General features: G+C 46.2%; 1 protein-coding gene across 1 annotated transcript in view; it reads left to right on the forward strand.

Moving 5' to 3' along the window:
- The window catches only part of LOC311513709 (beta-1,4 N-acetylgalactosaminyltransferase 2-like), a 31,569-nt gene extending 17,978 nt beyond the window's left edge, over nt 1-13,591 (forward strand). Inside the window, exons 9-11 of the mRNA XM_084615718.1 lie at nt 385-525; nt 2,078-2,297; nt 8,291-13,591. Of these exons, the coding sequence (XP_084471844.1) occupies nt 385-525; nt 2,078-2,297; nt 8,291-8,502 (573 nt within the window). The 3' untranslated portion in view covers nt 8,503-13,591. The remainder of the gene's footprint in view (nt 1-384; nt 526-2,077; nt 2,298-8,290) is intronic.
- Nucleotides 13,592-14,871: the final 1,280 nt, after the last annotated feature.

A 14,871-nucleotide genomic window follows, 5' to 3' on the forward strand; every position in this document is an offset into this window, starting at 1 on the left:
CCAGGCACTGAGGCGATATCAAATGTACCTAGACCATGCCTTCCAGGGGGTTGTCTACGCTGTTCTTAAAAACCTTCAAAGATGGGGATTCCACAACCTCCTTAGGTAAATACTTCCAGTGCTTAACTATCCTTATATACTGGTTTCTCTATCACATGGGCAAGTGATTGTCTTACTATAAGGTCACTCCTTGTTGCAAAGGTGTTCTATTTCATTCTCATTCAGTAGTTCAGATGACCCTCCTTTTCAGAATAGTTTCTGGATAAAAACGATTTGCACAAAGCTAAGCAGCTTTGTGTGTGTGTATTTGCATATATATAATTTTTCTTCTTATAAAGCTGTTCTGACCCTACCCTTCTGTGTCTTGGGGATTCTGTTTACCAGGGTTGGTTTGCCGGAAGGAATCTTGCAATATCTCAGGTCACAACCAAGTACTATCTCTGGGTTGACGATGACTTCTTATTCACCGAAAACACCAAAATTGAGAAACTATTGGACGTGCTGGAGAGAACAAACTTAGATATGGTAAGAAATGCAAATAAATTGTACCCTTGGAAAATGTTCCGGGCTTTTTGAAAGTGCTCAAGTGTCACAATGGGTGCTGAGCCTTTGAAAATCTGGCCATTAGTCAGGAGAGAAAAGGAATGTTGCTTCCCCTGCAGACCTGTCTTAGTCTTCTGCTCATCAGATTATGCCATAAATCTTTATTATTGTGTTAAAATACAATTCAAGGTAAGGGTGGGAAACTTGCTTTCAAATGATGGGGAAAATCTTGTATGGATTTTTAGATTGACTGACTGTGACCACACCAGAGGTTAATGCTATCTGGCAAAATGTTCTTTGAGGGTGGTGTGTGTTTCTCATCTATGTTACTTGGCTTTCTTCATGCATCAGATCGGTTTCATGTTCTCAAATGTGCCCATCTTAAATTGGTGCATTACCATTTGACCCTGGATATTTACTACATAGTTCTGGGTATCTGGCTCCTTTCTGTGTTTTGGTTCAATACAACCTCACAGCAGGCAGAAAAGTGAACAGATAGGGCACAGTATTGGCAAACAATAAGCCTGATGCAACTGGTTCCCGATCACTTTAGTTTACTGCTTCTGCAAGGGGATTCTTGGTTTTGTTCAAACACTAGATGTCTTCTTCTTGAAAAGTGACATCAGTTTTTGCCAAGAGCAGGACTCTCCTTGGCCAATTTTGGAAAAACAGCTCCAATCTGGATCACAATCTTCCCTCACCACCCATTCAGCTTGGATCGTAACTCCAGAAAGAATACTTACCCTAGGTCAGTAAGAACATTTTGAAGCCAGTTGGCGCTGTTTTTGATCCCATTAAGTATTTTCTTGATTCAGAGTCTTTTTTTAGAGTTACTGGGAAATATTTCCACACCTTGGACTGTGACAGCTGACCTGAGAGAGTGGATGGTTCTGAGGATTTATGGAACTGATGGCCTATAACTTCTGGTCATGTTTTCAAATCCAACCCAAATCCTTAGTGAAGGGTAACAAGCTTCCGATGAGAGCTGTTTGGTGCCCCCTGTGAAATGAATAGATCTCAGTGCAGTTTTGGCTGCTTATTAGATTGGCCGTGTTGTCAGTAGGGCCAATGAAAGAATGTACCGTGGAGACGTGATTCCATAGTATGTCTCTAGGTTAGGTGGGAGGAAGGATTGTCCTGCTTCTGCAAATGCCGTGTCTGATCTTGGCCCAGAACTTTGGTCTCTCTAGTGATCCCAATCCAGCAGCTTTCACCAGCACCTACACCATGCTAGTGGAAACAACACTCCAGTTTCTGAGCTGATAAACACAGACAGTGGTATGAGGAACAAGAAGAACATGATGTCATAGGGAATGAGCTCCAAGCAGCAGCTCACAAGAACCTAGAAGCTATTGTAAACTGGGGCTTGTTCATGTTGAGATTCCCACTGTGCAGAACAGTAACAATGTTCAGGGGGTTGGGCCAGTCAATGGAAGGGCTTCTGTTGATATCAGCGGATGTTAGCCCAGGCTTTGAGTCTGCCAGGAGATGAAAGCGATAACTGAATAACGTGGGTGATGGTCCTGCTCTCCAGGTTGGAGGCAGCGTGAATGGGAACACCTACAGTTTTCAGCTGCTCTATGATCAGGGTGACGACAGCGGCTGTCTGCATTTGAGATACGGCTCCTTCCACAAGTTGGAAGGGTTCCCCAACTGCGTGGTCACCAGTGGTGTGGTCAACTTCTTCCTGGCCCATACAGACAAAAGCAGACACGTCGGCTATGACCCTCTTCTGCAAAGAGTAGCTCACTCAGGTAAGCCACACGCTCTCTTTCTCCGAGTGCAGGCAAGCAAGCTCTGGGCAGGGCTGCCGACGGGGGGACAAAGGGTCAATTGCCCAGGGGCCCAGGAGATTAGAGCCCGCGCCCCACACCCAAACCCCCTCCCATAGCCTGCACCCCGCACCCAAACCCCAGCCTGGTGAAAGTGAGTGAGCATGGCGGAGAGCGAGCGACAGAGGGAGGGGGGATGGAGAAGGGGCAGGACATGGGCGTGGCCTCAGGGAAGGGGCAGGGGCTGGGCAAGGGTCTTTGGGGTTGTGCAATTGGACAGTTGGCAACTCCACCGGCGGGCATGTGGAAGCCCTGGCCATGCCAAGAGAGCGCGCCCAGCAGCGCAGTCAGCAGCTCACTGGGTACCAGCCAGCACAGGCGCAGCACTGCCCAAATGTCAGGCGGACCACCTCCACGCTGGCGTGGCTTGTGCGTTTGTGGGGGCCCACTGACTGTTCTGCCCTGGGGCCCGGCATTGCTGTCGGCAGGCCTGGCTCTCGGTGTCTGCCGCTTGTGGCTTGCTCCACAGAAGCTTTCTCTCACGCTATCATGTTTGTCTTTTTCCTTCCTTTGTTTCAGTCTTGGGGCTTCCAGCTCTCTGCTTTCACTAATGCTGCTGAGGGGCCTCTCCCAGGGTTAGAACATGGACTAGGACGCCTGGGTTCTATTCCCAGCTCTCTGGTAGGCTCTGTGGGGGTATCCTCACTGTGGCTGGAAGGTATCATTCCTAGCTCGGGTAGACGTACCTGGGATAGCTCTGACCAAGCTAGCACTCCTGTAACTTGGGCTGGCCTCCCGAGTCCATACCTAGGATCTCCAACAGATTGTACTTGGGCGGCTGGCCTTGGCCACGCTGTTTTCAGTGTGTGAGCTTGATCGCGCTACTGTGTGCGAATCTCCCTGAGCAGGGAATTGCACCTCCCAGCTGCAGTGTAGAGGGCAAGTCCCATCCTGTCTCTGAGTCTTGGGAGGGGAGGGGCTTCTATGAAACAGAGGTGATAATGCTTAACTTTTGTAAAGAGCTTTTAGATCTCCTGACCTAAAATCCCACCCCTGGTTGGGTTAGATACCCAACTCCCTTAAATTCCTTTGAAAATCCTGCCCTAAAGTGTTTTAGCAAGTTAGATTAGACCTAGGGCTACCTGTAACCACGAATCCACGGAGAGTTCTGCTCTCTGCTTAATGCTCTGCAAAGACATGATTCGATTTTAATTATGAAGAATGTAGAAAGCCCTGTGTTTAGGGATTAAAGTGCATCTGCATGGTAGGTAGGGCTCAGAAGGTTAGCTCAGGCAAAGGAGAAGGAAACGAAAAGGAGGTGAGAAGATAAAGCCAGGGCAGGCCTATATAGAGGCTTTTGGATGAAGTCAAGGAGTTTGAATGGGACACAGAAAGAGCTGCAGTGCAAGGAGAGGGGTCAGAGGAATGGGAGAAGAAGATGGATTTGGAGGTTACACTTTGGGTAGACTAGAGGGATGGCAAGGTGGCAGTCAGGCTGGCCAAACAGAGAGAGATTGCAATAGGCCCATCTGTTTTGGGGGCCAAGTCTCGTTTGCTTTGTGCTTTAGTGCTTTATATCTGTGCATGGTCTAAAAACTGAACAGATGCCACTTCTGACAAGATTTTTCCAGAGAAAACTAAGCAGTTTTGGTTTGGCTTGAATTTTTTTTTTCATGGGATAGTTATCTAAATATTTTTTCCTGCTGTAGAAGAAGTGGGGAGAGAGGCGGGAAATCCCCCCACCCCCCAAATTTTTCATCTCTACTTTATCTCAACCCAGAAAATTTCCAACAATAACAAAACCTGACTTTAAAAAACCTGATACATTAAAAGAAATGCATCATTCAAAGTCACTTTTTGTTGAAGCTTTTCAGATGAAAAGGTTTCATAAAATTTAAGGCTAGAATGGAGTACCCCATAAACTGTTCTGACCTCCTGTATATCACAGGTCACCAACACCACCTGCACAGTAAGCCAAATCAGAATTTGACCAAGTATTACAGCCCTCAAGAGAATAACCTGTTATGTCACAGGCAGAGAACAGGAGGGGTTGAGGAGCACTAATGTCCCAGGCTCCTACAGGGTGGGGAATTAAGTGACAGATCCCAAATGATCCTAGCAGGTTTCTACTTTTTCTAGTAGAGTGGTCAGTTTGGATGAGCTATTACCAGCAGGAGAGTGAGTTTGTGTGTGTGTGTGGGGGGGGGGGGATGTGAGAAAACCTGGATTTGTGCTGGAAATGGCCCACCTTAATTATGCACATTGTAGGGAGAATGGTCACTTTGGATGAGCTATTACCAGCAGGAGAGTGAGTTTGTGTGTGTGGTTTTTGGGAGGGGGGTGAGGGGGTGAGAGAACCTGAATTTGTGCAGGAAATGGCCCAATTTTATTATCATGCACATTGTGTAAAGAGTTGTCACTTTGGATGGGCTATCACCAGCAGGAGAGTGAATTTGTGTGGGGGGTGGAGGGTGAGAAAACCTGGATTTGTGCTGGAAATAGCTTATCTAAAGTGATCATCAGGTGGGCCATTACCAGCAGGACAGTGGGGTGGGAGGAGGTATTTTTTCATATTCTCTGTGCATAAATAAAGTCTGCTGCAGTTTCCACGGCATGCATCCGATGAAGTGAGCTGTAGCTCACGAAAGCTCATGTTCAAATAAATTGGTTAGTCTCTAAGGTGCCACAAGTACTCCTTTACTTTTTCTAGTGTGTTTTAAAAAACTCCCACCAGACTTGTGCATGGGTACAAATGACTTCTCACTGTGCAAGGCTATAGGGCAGTTGGTCTCATTTCTGAAAAAAACAAAGCCCTCAGATTCTTTTGGGGTTGGAGAAAATCATTTCTCCAGAGTAACTTTACACAAGGTAGCTGCTGGGGGCTGAGATACCACCACTACAAAGGCAAAGACCTCTAGTGGCAAGAAAGCAGAATTGCTGTGGGGGAGGGATAGCTCAGTGGTTTGAGCATTGGCCTGCTAAACCCAAGGTTGTGAGTTCAATCCTTGAGGGGGCCATTTAGGGATCTGGGGCAAAAATTGGGGATTGGTCCTGCTTTGAGCAGGGGGTTGGACTAGATCACCTCCTGAGGTCCTTTCCAACCCTGAGATTCTATGATTCTATTGCTGGATGAAGATAATTGTCCTTTGCCTCCTTGCATCATGACCGTCACTTGCACCAGTACAAAGTAAAATGCTGTCATGCTGATCTGGCCATTATCTGCACTCTGTTTACACAGGTGTAAGTTGTGACACAAGGTGTGGGGCAATGGAGGATCAGGCCCGTAAGCCTCGCATAGCACGGCTCACTGTGTGTGTTAACCCATTAGCTTTGCAACAATATATGGATCAAATACTGTTGAGAGTACCGCCCCTATGACTGGCCTGGGTGATGGAGCCACACCCGTCTACACTGAAACCAGTGATGAATTACAGCACCTGAGGATCTGGTGCACTCTGCATAAAGTGATCCAACCCACTGCCATTTAGGCTTATAAAGCCTGATCTACCCAGGCCAGTACTAGATGTTCCTGGTGCCTTAGATTCTCCTTTTGGTTCTCAAACTGCACCCAGACTCCTGTGGTCACCCACCACCCGATGTTGGGTCTGATTTTATTAAATCATCACAGGTAAAATGTCAAAATAAAAACAAGCCCTTCTCCCTCTCCACAGCTGCTTCAGCCTCTTGCTGGGCTCAGATACTGCGGCTTGGCACCCCTTAAGGCTTCTGCCCTTTGCCCCTAGTGGAGTTGGTCTAGCCAGGCCTGTCTGGCTGTGGGGTGGGGTGAACCCCTTCCTCTGTCCTTTCTTCCTTAACTGGACCCAGCAGACTTAATTTCATCTGCCTCAAAGCCCATCCCCTAGGTAGTCCCCTTAAAGGGCCAGGTCTCCTTAGGACACCCTGTTTCACAGCTGAACTAAATGGATGTTTGAAATAAAGCATTAGCAGCTCCTCTTGGTTTTCTTAAAACATTTAATCATTAAACTTAAAATAGGCTAAATGATGTTTAATAACCCATGCTTTTAACAATGAACATTATGTAATGCATGATTGTATGTGTGTTACTATAGTGTGCCAACAAAGACTGGAGACCCATTGCTCTAGGAGCTGTATAAGTATGTAGTAAGAGAAATCCCTGCTTTGAAGAACTTGCAGTCTAAACTAGATGAGAGGCAGAAGGGGAGCTGGAAGGCCAGAGAGGTGAAGTAAGTTGCCCACGGTCACCAAGCAGGTAAGCGGCAGAGCTAGGAACTGAAGCCAGGGGTAAAATCCTGGCTGCCTTGAAATCAAGAGGCATTTTGCCATTGAGTTCAGTGGGGCCAGTATTTTACCTCAGGTCTCCTGACTCCCAGCTTGCTGCTCTGGCCACTAGAGTATCCCGACGCCTGCACTGTATGTAGACTCTGCTACATGGAATGCCAAGGAAGACACTTCAGTGGGGTCCTGGCTTGACAGCATATAAAACAGCTGGCTGTGGTGTCTAGAGAAAATGCCTGTTTGTCAATTGCACCTATACATTTCTGAGTACTTTCCCTGGATGCAAGGTGCAGCAGCCACTTTATTCAGAGTTAAATGCAGAGAAGTGCTCTAGTTTTTTATTTAGACCAGGAAATGTATAAACAAATCCCTACTGGTTCTGTTAGAAGGGTAGGATAGACAACGCCTGCTACTTCTCTTTCAACCAACTAACCTTACTGAAAAGCAAATGGAAAAATGGTGGTTAGAAAACTAATATGGCTGCTGTAGTGACCAGTCGAATCTGCAGGGGCAACTCGGCTTAGAGCTTGTGGTTTTGCATCTTTGCTTTAGGGTTTATGCGCTTGGGTGTATTAATTCACACTGACTTGTTGCACATGAATCTGTGCGTATTAGACAGTCTCCAGTAATTGCATATACACCGTAAGTGGTTTTCTGCTTCAGCATGGATCTGCACGTTTACACAGCAGGGACGTCTTGTAGAGTAAGCGCACAACATTCCGTACAGGTATCTTAGGGTGCAGTGCTTTGCTTTGCTTCTGCGCTCTATGCATTGTGGGACTTTTCTTGCTGCACCTTGTGGGATGCTAGCTGGAAGTGAGTAGCATTATGGGATTTGCGGCAAACTCAGCACTTCCCTGATTCGTCCCTGTAATGGGGTCTACAAACCCCACACTGAGCGTAGGCAGGACAGGGAGGGGAGCCTCTCCTGTCAGCAGGCAAGTGCCCAGCCACACACTCAGGCAACTGCCAGAGCTGCCAATCATGGAGGCAGGCAATCACAGCTGTGCCCAGTTGAGGAAACTAGGCCTACTATAAAGGAAGGAGAACAAAGGAGGAGGCAGAAAGGCCTGGGACAGGAGAGGGGCAGCTCCCCTGCTTCAGGCTGTCTCCCTGAGCACAGCTCAGAGACAGGCACGTGTCCGACTCAAAGAACCGCCCTGACCAGGGGCAAACTAAGGGGATCCTAGCGAGGGCAGCAGCGACCCTCCAAAGGACTGACCCTTCCCCACCACGCCATGATTCATGTCTTAGACTACTATGAAACGTTTGCAGTTAAAACGGGGAAACTCCACGCCAGCAGGGCTCAAAATAGCTGCATACAGGCATAGGTGGTGGTACAGGCTTCAGACCTGGCTACCATCATGAGGACATACCCAGGGGGCAGCCTGGGTTGCTGCGTCTAACGCTGCTATTTCTAACTGTGTGCTAGAACAGGTCTGGCTTTCCATGCTGCTGTCCCACCTTGACTGCAGTGTAAACGTACCCACAGAGCTTTGACTCTGCTAGTCTCCACAAGTGACTGGACCTGGTTCTCTAGGGCAAGCCATAGCAGCTTGGTTTTAGACCCAGAGGACCCGTGGTTCAATTCCTTTACGTGGAGAAGTGATTCAGTCCTGAGTGGACCATACAGAGCCTTGTGAAATAATTTCACAGCCGTTCTTGGGGAAACGCAGGGTCGCTTAACTTCGCTTTTAAATATTTTTTCTCCTCCCCAGAATTTTTCATGGATGGACTGGGCATCTTGCTTGTCGGTTCCTGCAGCGATGTTTCTATCGGTCACCAAGAACATAATCCCGCATCTGATCCCAACCTGACTAAGGTAGAAGACCAATATAAACTGTTCCGGACCAACACCAAAGCACAGGTGCAATTTAAACTATCTTTGCACTACTTCAAAAACCGACTGAAATGCTACTCAACAGGATAACCCTTTTACCCTGCCGTGTGCAATTCCTACGGTAACCTCCCTGATGGCCACAGCAGGAGTACGCTTTGGGCTTCAGCCTAATTGCCTTATTTATGCCACACTGGATGCCTTCCTTTTGCACCTTCCTTTCTATAAAAACTTTTTAATGGGCTGAATTTGGGATTCTGGAATCTCTTGGCCCAAACTTGAAATGGACAACGCAGTCGTGTGTGTTATCTGCACTCGGATCCTGCTCCAGGCCTTGCAATGGTGTTTTCTTCATTGCAAAGTTTCCCTGATCAAAGAGTGAGGCAGCTTGGCTAATAATGAGCCAGATTCATCATGGCCCTGCACTGTGTTCTTTCCAGCCAGTGCAGAGTGAAGGGGGGCAGGGCAGGGTAGAATTCCTACTGATTTGATCTGGTAGCACTCCACATCCTCCCTGCAATTGAATGGATTATCAGGGATGCACAGACTGTCTGACTTCCTTCTTGGAGGAGTAACTGGAATGAGTGTTCTCAAGTTGAGTGCCAGAAGCACAAATGACTTTCATGTATAGACTGAAGTGCTTGGTTTATCCTAAATGGAGTTAGTATGTTGCCTATGCAATATCTGTCGAGAACTTGTTACTCCTTACTTAAGGACCGGAGTGGGGATGTTGGAAATCTGGTTTAGTTAAGAAGCTTTCACTTAAGAGGAGGAAAATGCAAACTCTCCTAATTGTCCTGCCTGAATGCAGTCCACATTCATGTGATCTGAGTTCTTTTCATCTGCTAGCTCATGGCCTATGTGAAATGGTGGAGTTCAGTTCTTAGCGGGCAGCTAACCACAGCATCAAAAAACCCCACCATTACCACAGTGGTGGGACCTGGATACTAATCTGAGACAAGAAGTAAATGCCACAAGCAGACCACGCATCATGGCCCCAGCACTAATTTAATACGGTTAGGGAGGAGTCCTGTACCTACTTGCTCCAGTTTTTAAACTTGAATGGCTGCCACGGTCAGTCCCTCGGATTCACTTTATTACTGGAGCAACTCGACGCTCCAACCGAGATCACAGATTTAGGGCCTAATTTTGCTAGACTCTGTACATATGCATGGTGTGAGACCATCTCTGCCTATGGAGCTTACAATCTAGGTGGAGAAGACTGGGTGGGAGAAAGGCAGCGTTACTGCGGGAGAACTTCGATGACCATGAGTGTCTGAATTTTTGCCAACACTAATGTTCTTGGAAGGCACAGAAACACCAATGTTTTGAAAAGTGACTAATGACTTTGGGTGACCCAGTGAAGACTCCATTTCTAAAGGGCCCACTTTTTAGAGAGTGGGTGCTCAGCACTTTCTGAAAACAAGGCCCCTTGAAGATGCCTTCCACAGCAGGCCCTCAAACTCACTAGCCACTTCTCTCTTTGTACTGCAGTAGCACCTGGAAATCCCAGTCTGACTGGCCCTTTAGGGTGCTAGGTACTGCCCAGGAAAGTCTCTGCTAAGCTTTTGTTCTGAGAGTGTTTGCTCCCCAAACCTTATCATCTGAACCTCTGCATTATCTAAATCCCTTCCTCATCTCTCATGTATCTCATGCAGGGGGACAAGGAAATTGCAGAGGTGCGGATAATAGAGAAGAGACCCCTGGCCAGGGCTCAGAGGAGGATGCAGCTGTGCTCCCAGCCATGAGGGAGGCCACGTTGCTGCTGAATGGCTCCTGCCACAGTGCAGGGAGCCTCTGCAGTCCTGCTGTCACTGAGTGAGTGTAGCCAATCCCTGCAGGTGCATGGTCCAGGGAAGGCTGCAGTCCTGGAGCGGCAGAGTACTGGCCGGGGGGTTCTGCTCTGCCCTGCATCTTGTGCCTGCGGGGATCGGGTGGCCCTGGCCCTGCGGCAGTGGTGGGAACCCACTGCAGCCCCACTGTCATGGGAGCGAGTGAGCAGGGAAGAGCAGAGATCCCTGGCCTGGACTGCAAGGAGGCTGCCATGTGGAAGGCTGCTGAATGACACCTGCCCTCTCAATTATTCCAATTCCTGATGGGCCAAATCAAATCTGGGTTCCCCATGCTGTTCAGATAATCAGGAGTATACTGTATTCAGTAACAAAGCTGTAACATTGTGGAGAGTCCAGTGAGGCATCTGTGATAGTGTGAGGCATGCAGGTCTGCTAAGTCCGTGCCTTGAGTTATATCAGCACCCACCCATCCACACCTCCGCATCGCTGACCTCTTTGTTTCTCCTAAGAATGGAGATAAACACACACAGGTGCAGTATAATTTTTGCTTTATTTTTAAAAATGAAACAGTGGAGTAAACCGGTTTGTGGGGAAACCTAGCTGCAATTAAAATGGAGTCCACGTCCATCCACAATCACAACTCCAGATCTGAGCCAACTAACCTGCCTCACAAAAGTACCAGGTAAAGAACATGGAGCAGAAGGGGAAAGGGGAGTAGAGAGAAAATAAACAATCAACCGAAGGGAGGAAAAATATCGTTACAGTCAAGTACAACTTTTCGATGAATAGTCTGAAATTGCATTGGATCAGTGACTCGGGGGCCGGGGGAAAGCAGCACTTTTATTCAAACAAGTGTGTGGAACAATCAATCAGGTGGGCAAGCTATTCCCCATATCCCCCAGTATCAAGCATGAGGGAGTACAGAACAACATGGCAGCTGACTGGGGATTTCAAAACCAGGATGCATTAGTTTTACCTCTCTATATGCACATCTGTGTATTGAACTGTCCTAAACTTCAGATGATCAAGTCACTTTAGTCACACAATCCATTCCTGTTTGGTTGTTACTTTTATAATCCAGCCCTGATTGCTTTATCGTTAACCCACGCTGAGTACTGGTAAAAATGAATCATCCAGATTGTACACCACCTAAAAATACTTTAAAGGTATACCATCTGGGTGCCCCTAAAGCAATGTGGTCCGAATGGCAATTGAATGCCAGTCTATGCGAAAGTGACCAGTCATCACACGAACAAAGCGTCCGCTGAGACAGAGGAGCGGAGAGAAGTTGTACTGCTGACAGAAGTAAATATCAAAGTTAAAAAGAAAAAAAAAAGTAATGGAATATTGAGCATTTTAATAAAAATTAGTCACAACTGAACAATTTAGCACTGCTGAGGTTTGGAACTTTTACAATGAATGAACACATTAAAGTGAAAAGAAAGCCCATACATTCTATTATTTTTTTTAAAAAACATTTTTTCTTTGGAAAAAGAGAGTAATTTTTTCCTCTACACTACCGCATGTGGAGTTGCCACGACCTATTTTATTCTATTGTCACTAAGAGGTAGATAAACAAAAATGAATTGGTTATATAAGGGCACGTCTCCTTGTTTGACATGCAGGAAGCTAACGTACTCCATGGGCTGGGGGCTTCACAGAGGGGAGGAGTGGGATTAATCAGTGTGGAGTGAAACTAGAGATCTGTAGGTTTTGTAATTCACTGGAACAGATCTGATTAAAGGGACAGTGTCAGATTTATTTATTTACTTATTTATTTTTAAATTGGGGAGAAATTCATCTTTAAAGCCAGTGGAGTTTATCTTGGGATGAATTGGATGCATAGTTAAAAAGCATAATTTCCTTAACTCTTTTAACACACACTAAATAATTTTGTAAAGACCCACTCTGCCCTGACTTATAGGCTGTGTAGTCCTATTAATTTGCCAGGACCTTAAAGCTAAAGCGATTTTAGCTAAGAATCTAATTTGTGTTCCATTAATGATTTCCTTTTTGCACTGTGGTCTGTTTGGCTGCTGTTTAGAATTAATTTAATTTTTCAGTTCCTTCCCAATCAGCACACTTGCTGCTGTTTGCAGGTGGGGAAATACAAATTTCCACAGGAATCTATAATTTAAAAAAGTATCCATGGAAACGGTTCTAGTTTGGCCAAATATTGCTTTTTGGGTCATAAAACCAACAGTGTGGGCCTGTGTTCACCTGACACCATCCCTTCAATCATTCACTGTTGAAGATCACCGCTCCTTTAACTGGTACACTGCACAGTTTACACCTTCCCCGCTGCCTTTGGGAATGGGGACACTCACCTCTGTGGTGAGAAGGCGACCGGGCTTTTTCTCCCCTCCCACAGGCCAGTTTAAAAAACGGCCCAGCTTTGCCCACCGCCGCTCCTGCCATGTCACAAACAGACCGCATGTCCGAGAGGTATTAATCTTGAACAAAAATTTTAAAAATTCTGTAATGTACAATAAAGCAGCAGGGTTCAAATGCATATTTAAATTAGGGATGGGCCGACTTTTAAAGGGTTCTGATTATCACCCTTCTGGCTGGATGTCTGTCTGAACCTCAGGGGCCTGAATGGCACCACGGCTCGTATGTCCTACCCTCCCCAGGCCCTGGCTCCCTCAAACCTGCTGTCGTTTTGACTCAGCAGGCTACTCCACCTTCTACTACCAGGTCTCTTCTAGGGAGTAGAGGGGTGGCACCTTCTCCCTCCTTCAGAGGAGAGCCTTAGCCCTACCTCTGATGCAGCAGGAGCCAAAGGATCAGCCGCTGGGTGTGTCTTACCTGCCACAGCACTGGATTTCAGAGGTTCTTGAGAGTGCCCGGGGGCAAAATCCCCATGAGTTTGGCGGGATCTGACGTACGTTGACTGGTCTCTTATATTTTACGGTGATGGGATAATCATCGCCCTCCAGAGAGGCTCCCATTGCACCAAAGCAGGCTTCCTAGTCAGATTCCTACAAACGAGACGCCTGTAGTGGAAAAGGAGGAGCCATCATCTGTTCTCCTGCTTCACCAGCAAGAAGATCCCACACTGACTGGGAGGGGTAGTAAACTGCCCAACCACGCTTCTCCCTCCAGGAAACCTACCGCTGCGGAGGTTGGAGGGAGACCCTTCTCTGAGCTTTCAGGAAAGGTTCTGTTCGGGGCTTATTTCTGAGCCTAGGCAAAGCTGCAGGGTGGATACGCCCATCCTCTCCCATCTATCATTCAAATCTAATTGTAAGGTTTGAGGTAGTTTGCACATGTAAATTTCAAGCTTGCAGAACCTGCATGTTCTCAGGAATAAAATGATTTGAGAACCTCTCGCTTATTTCATTCCCTCTGTATTTTACAAACTACGACTTAAAAAAAGTGGGGGGACGAGGGGGGGGGGGGTGGGCAGGGCTGATTCAACCGAATCACGGTGAATTTCTTTCTTCCTAAACAATACTGTAAGGGCCTGATCTGAAGCCTACTGCAGTCTTTATTGACTGCCAGTGAGTTCTGGATCAGAACTAAGGCTGCGATTTCCAAAGGAGTTAGGCATCCGGGCCAATATTTTCAAAAGTCACTCACCTTGACACTGGAAAGGGGTCTGATTTAAAGATAGTGCTGAGCCCCTGCCTTCTGAAAACTGGGTCTCCTTTAAAATGTCCCAGCTTGGACACCCAGTAATTGCAGCATCCAAACAATCACAAGTCGCTTCTGACAATTTCGGCCCTCGATTCTCTGGTAGAATTTGGACACCCAACTCCTTTTACACCTCCAAGCAAAACCCCAGCTGAAATTAACAGTAGCACTGCTGATATGTTCACAGGCCAACCGAGTTGTTCATTCCTTCCAGACCGGTCTCAAGAAGAGAGTGAATTAGAGTTTCAAAAACATCAACTGTGCCCTCTCAGGAGCATACGTGTTTCACAGGACCGCACCGATTTCATTATAAAGAAAAAAAAGAAAAAAAGCCTCTTGGTTACTGTATGCTTAAAAAAAAGAAGAAAGTTCCAAAAAAATTTTAAAAAGCCTATGATGTGTGTCCCATTTCACGGGAACAGTAAAGCAAATCCTGTATTTGTTTTTTAAAAAAATTAAATTAAAAAAAGTCTTCAACTGTCTCATACCAAGTCTGCGTTTCTGATATTTTTTCCCCAGGATGTAAAAATCATCAAAATATTTGGAGCTAAACATTAAAAAAAAAGACTTTTCTCATACTATATTACTAATGTTTACGGGTTTTTTCTTGCTAAAAAACCAAAACCAAACCAAAATCTAATGCCCAGGAAACATAAAATGTAGCTTAGAGGCAGTTTCTTTTTAATATTTACACTGAATTTGAGTCTCTTTTAACTCCTTAAAAACCTTCCAAGTATGTCAATTTGGTTAGGTTGCAATTATCACTGCCAGTAAAGGAGCACATCATCCGCCATAGCTACTCAACCATAGCTATGTGTTTTTAATTGCCGAGAAAGTGTTCAGAGCTCAGAAGAGAAAAATAACTGCGCATGCTGGTTTAGTCATTTCTACCCCTTGCTGAGCGGCATGACAAGATTATGATAGCGCTAGGTAGGTGAACCAAAAAATATCGTGTTGTTTTAGTTACTGCTAATAATAATACTTTACACTCTATACGGCACTGAGGATTGCAAAGTGCTTCAAAAAGATTAAT

The sequence above is a fragment of the Lepidochelys olivacea genome (genome assembly GCF_965140295.1).
Source record: "Lepidochelys olivacea isolate rLepOli2 genome assembly, chromosome: 27".
In the NCBI taxonomy this organism is placed as follows: domain Eukaryota; kingdom Metazoa; phylum Chordata; order Testudines; family Cheloniidae; genus Lepidochelys; species Lepidochelys olivacea.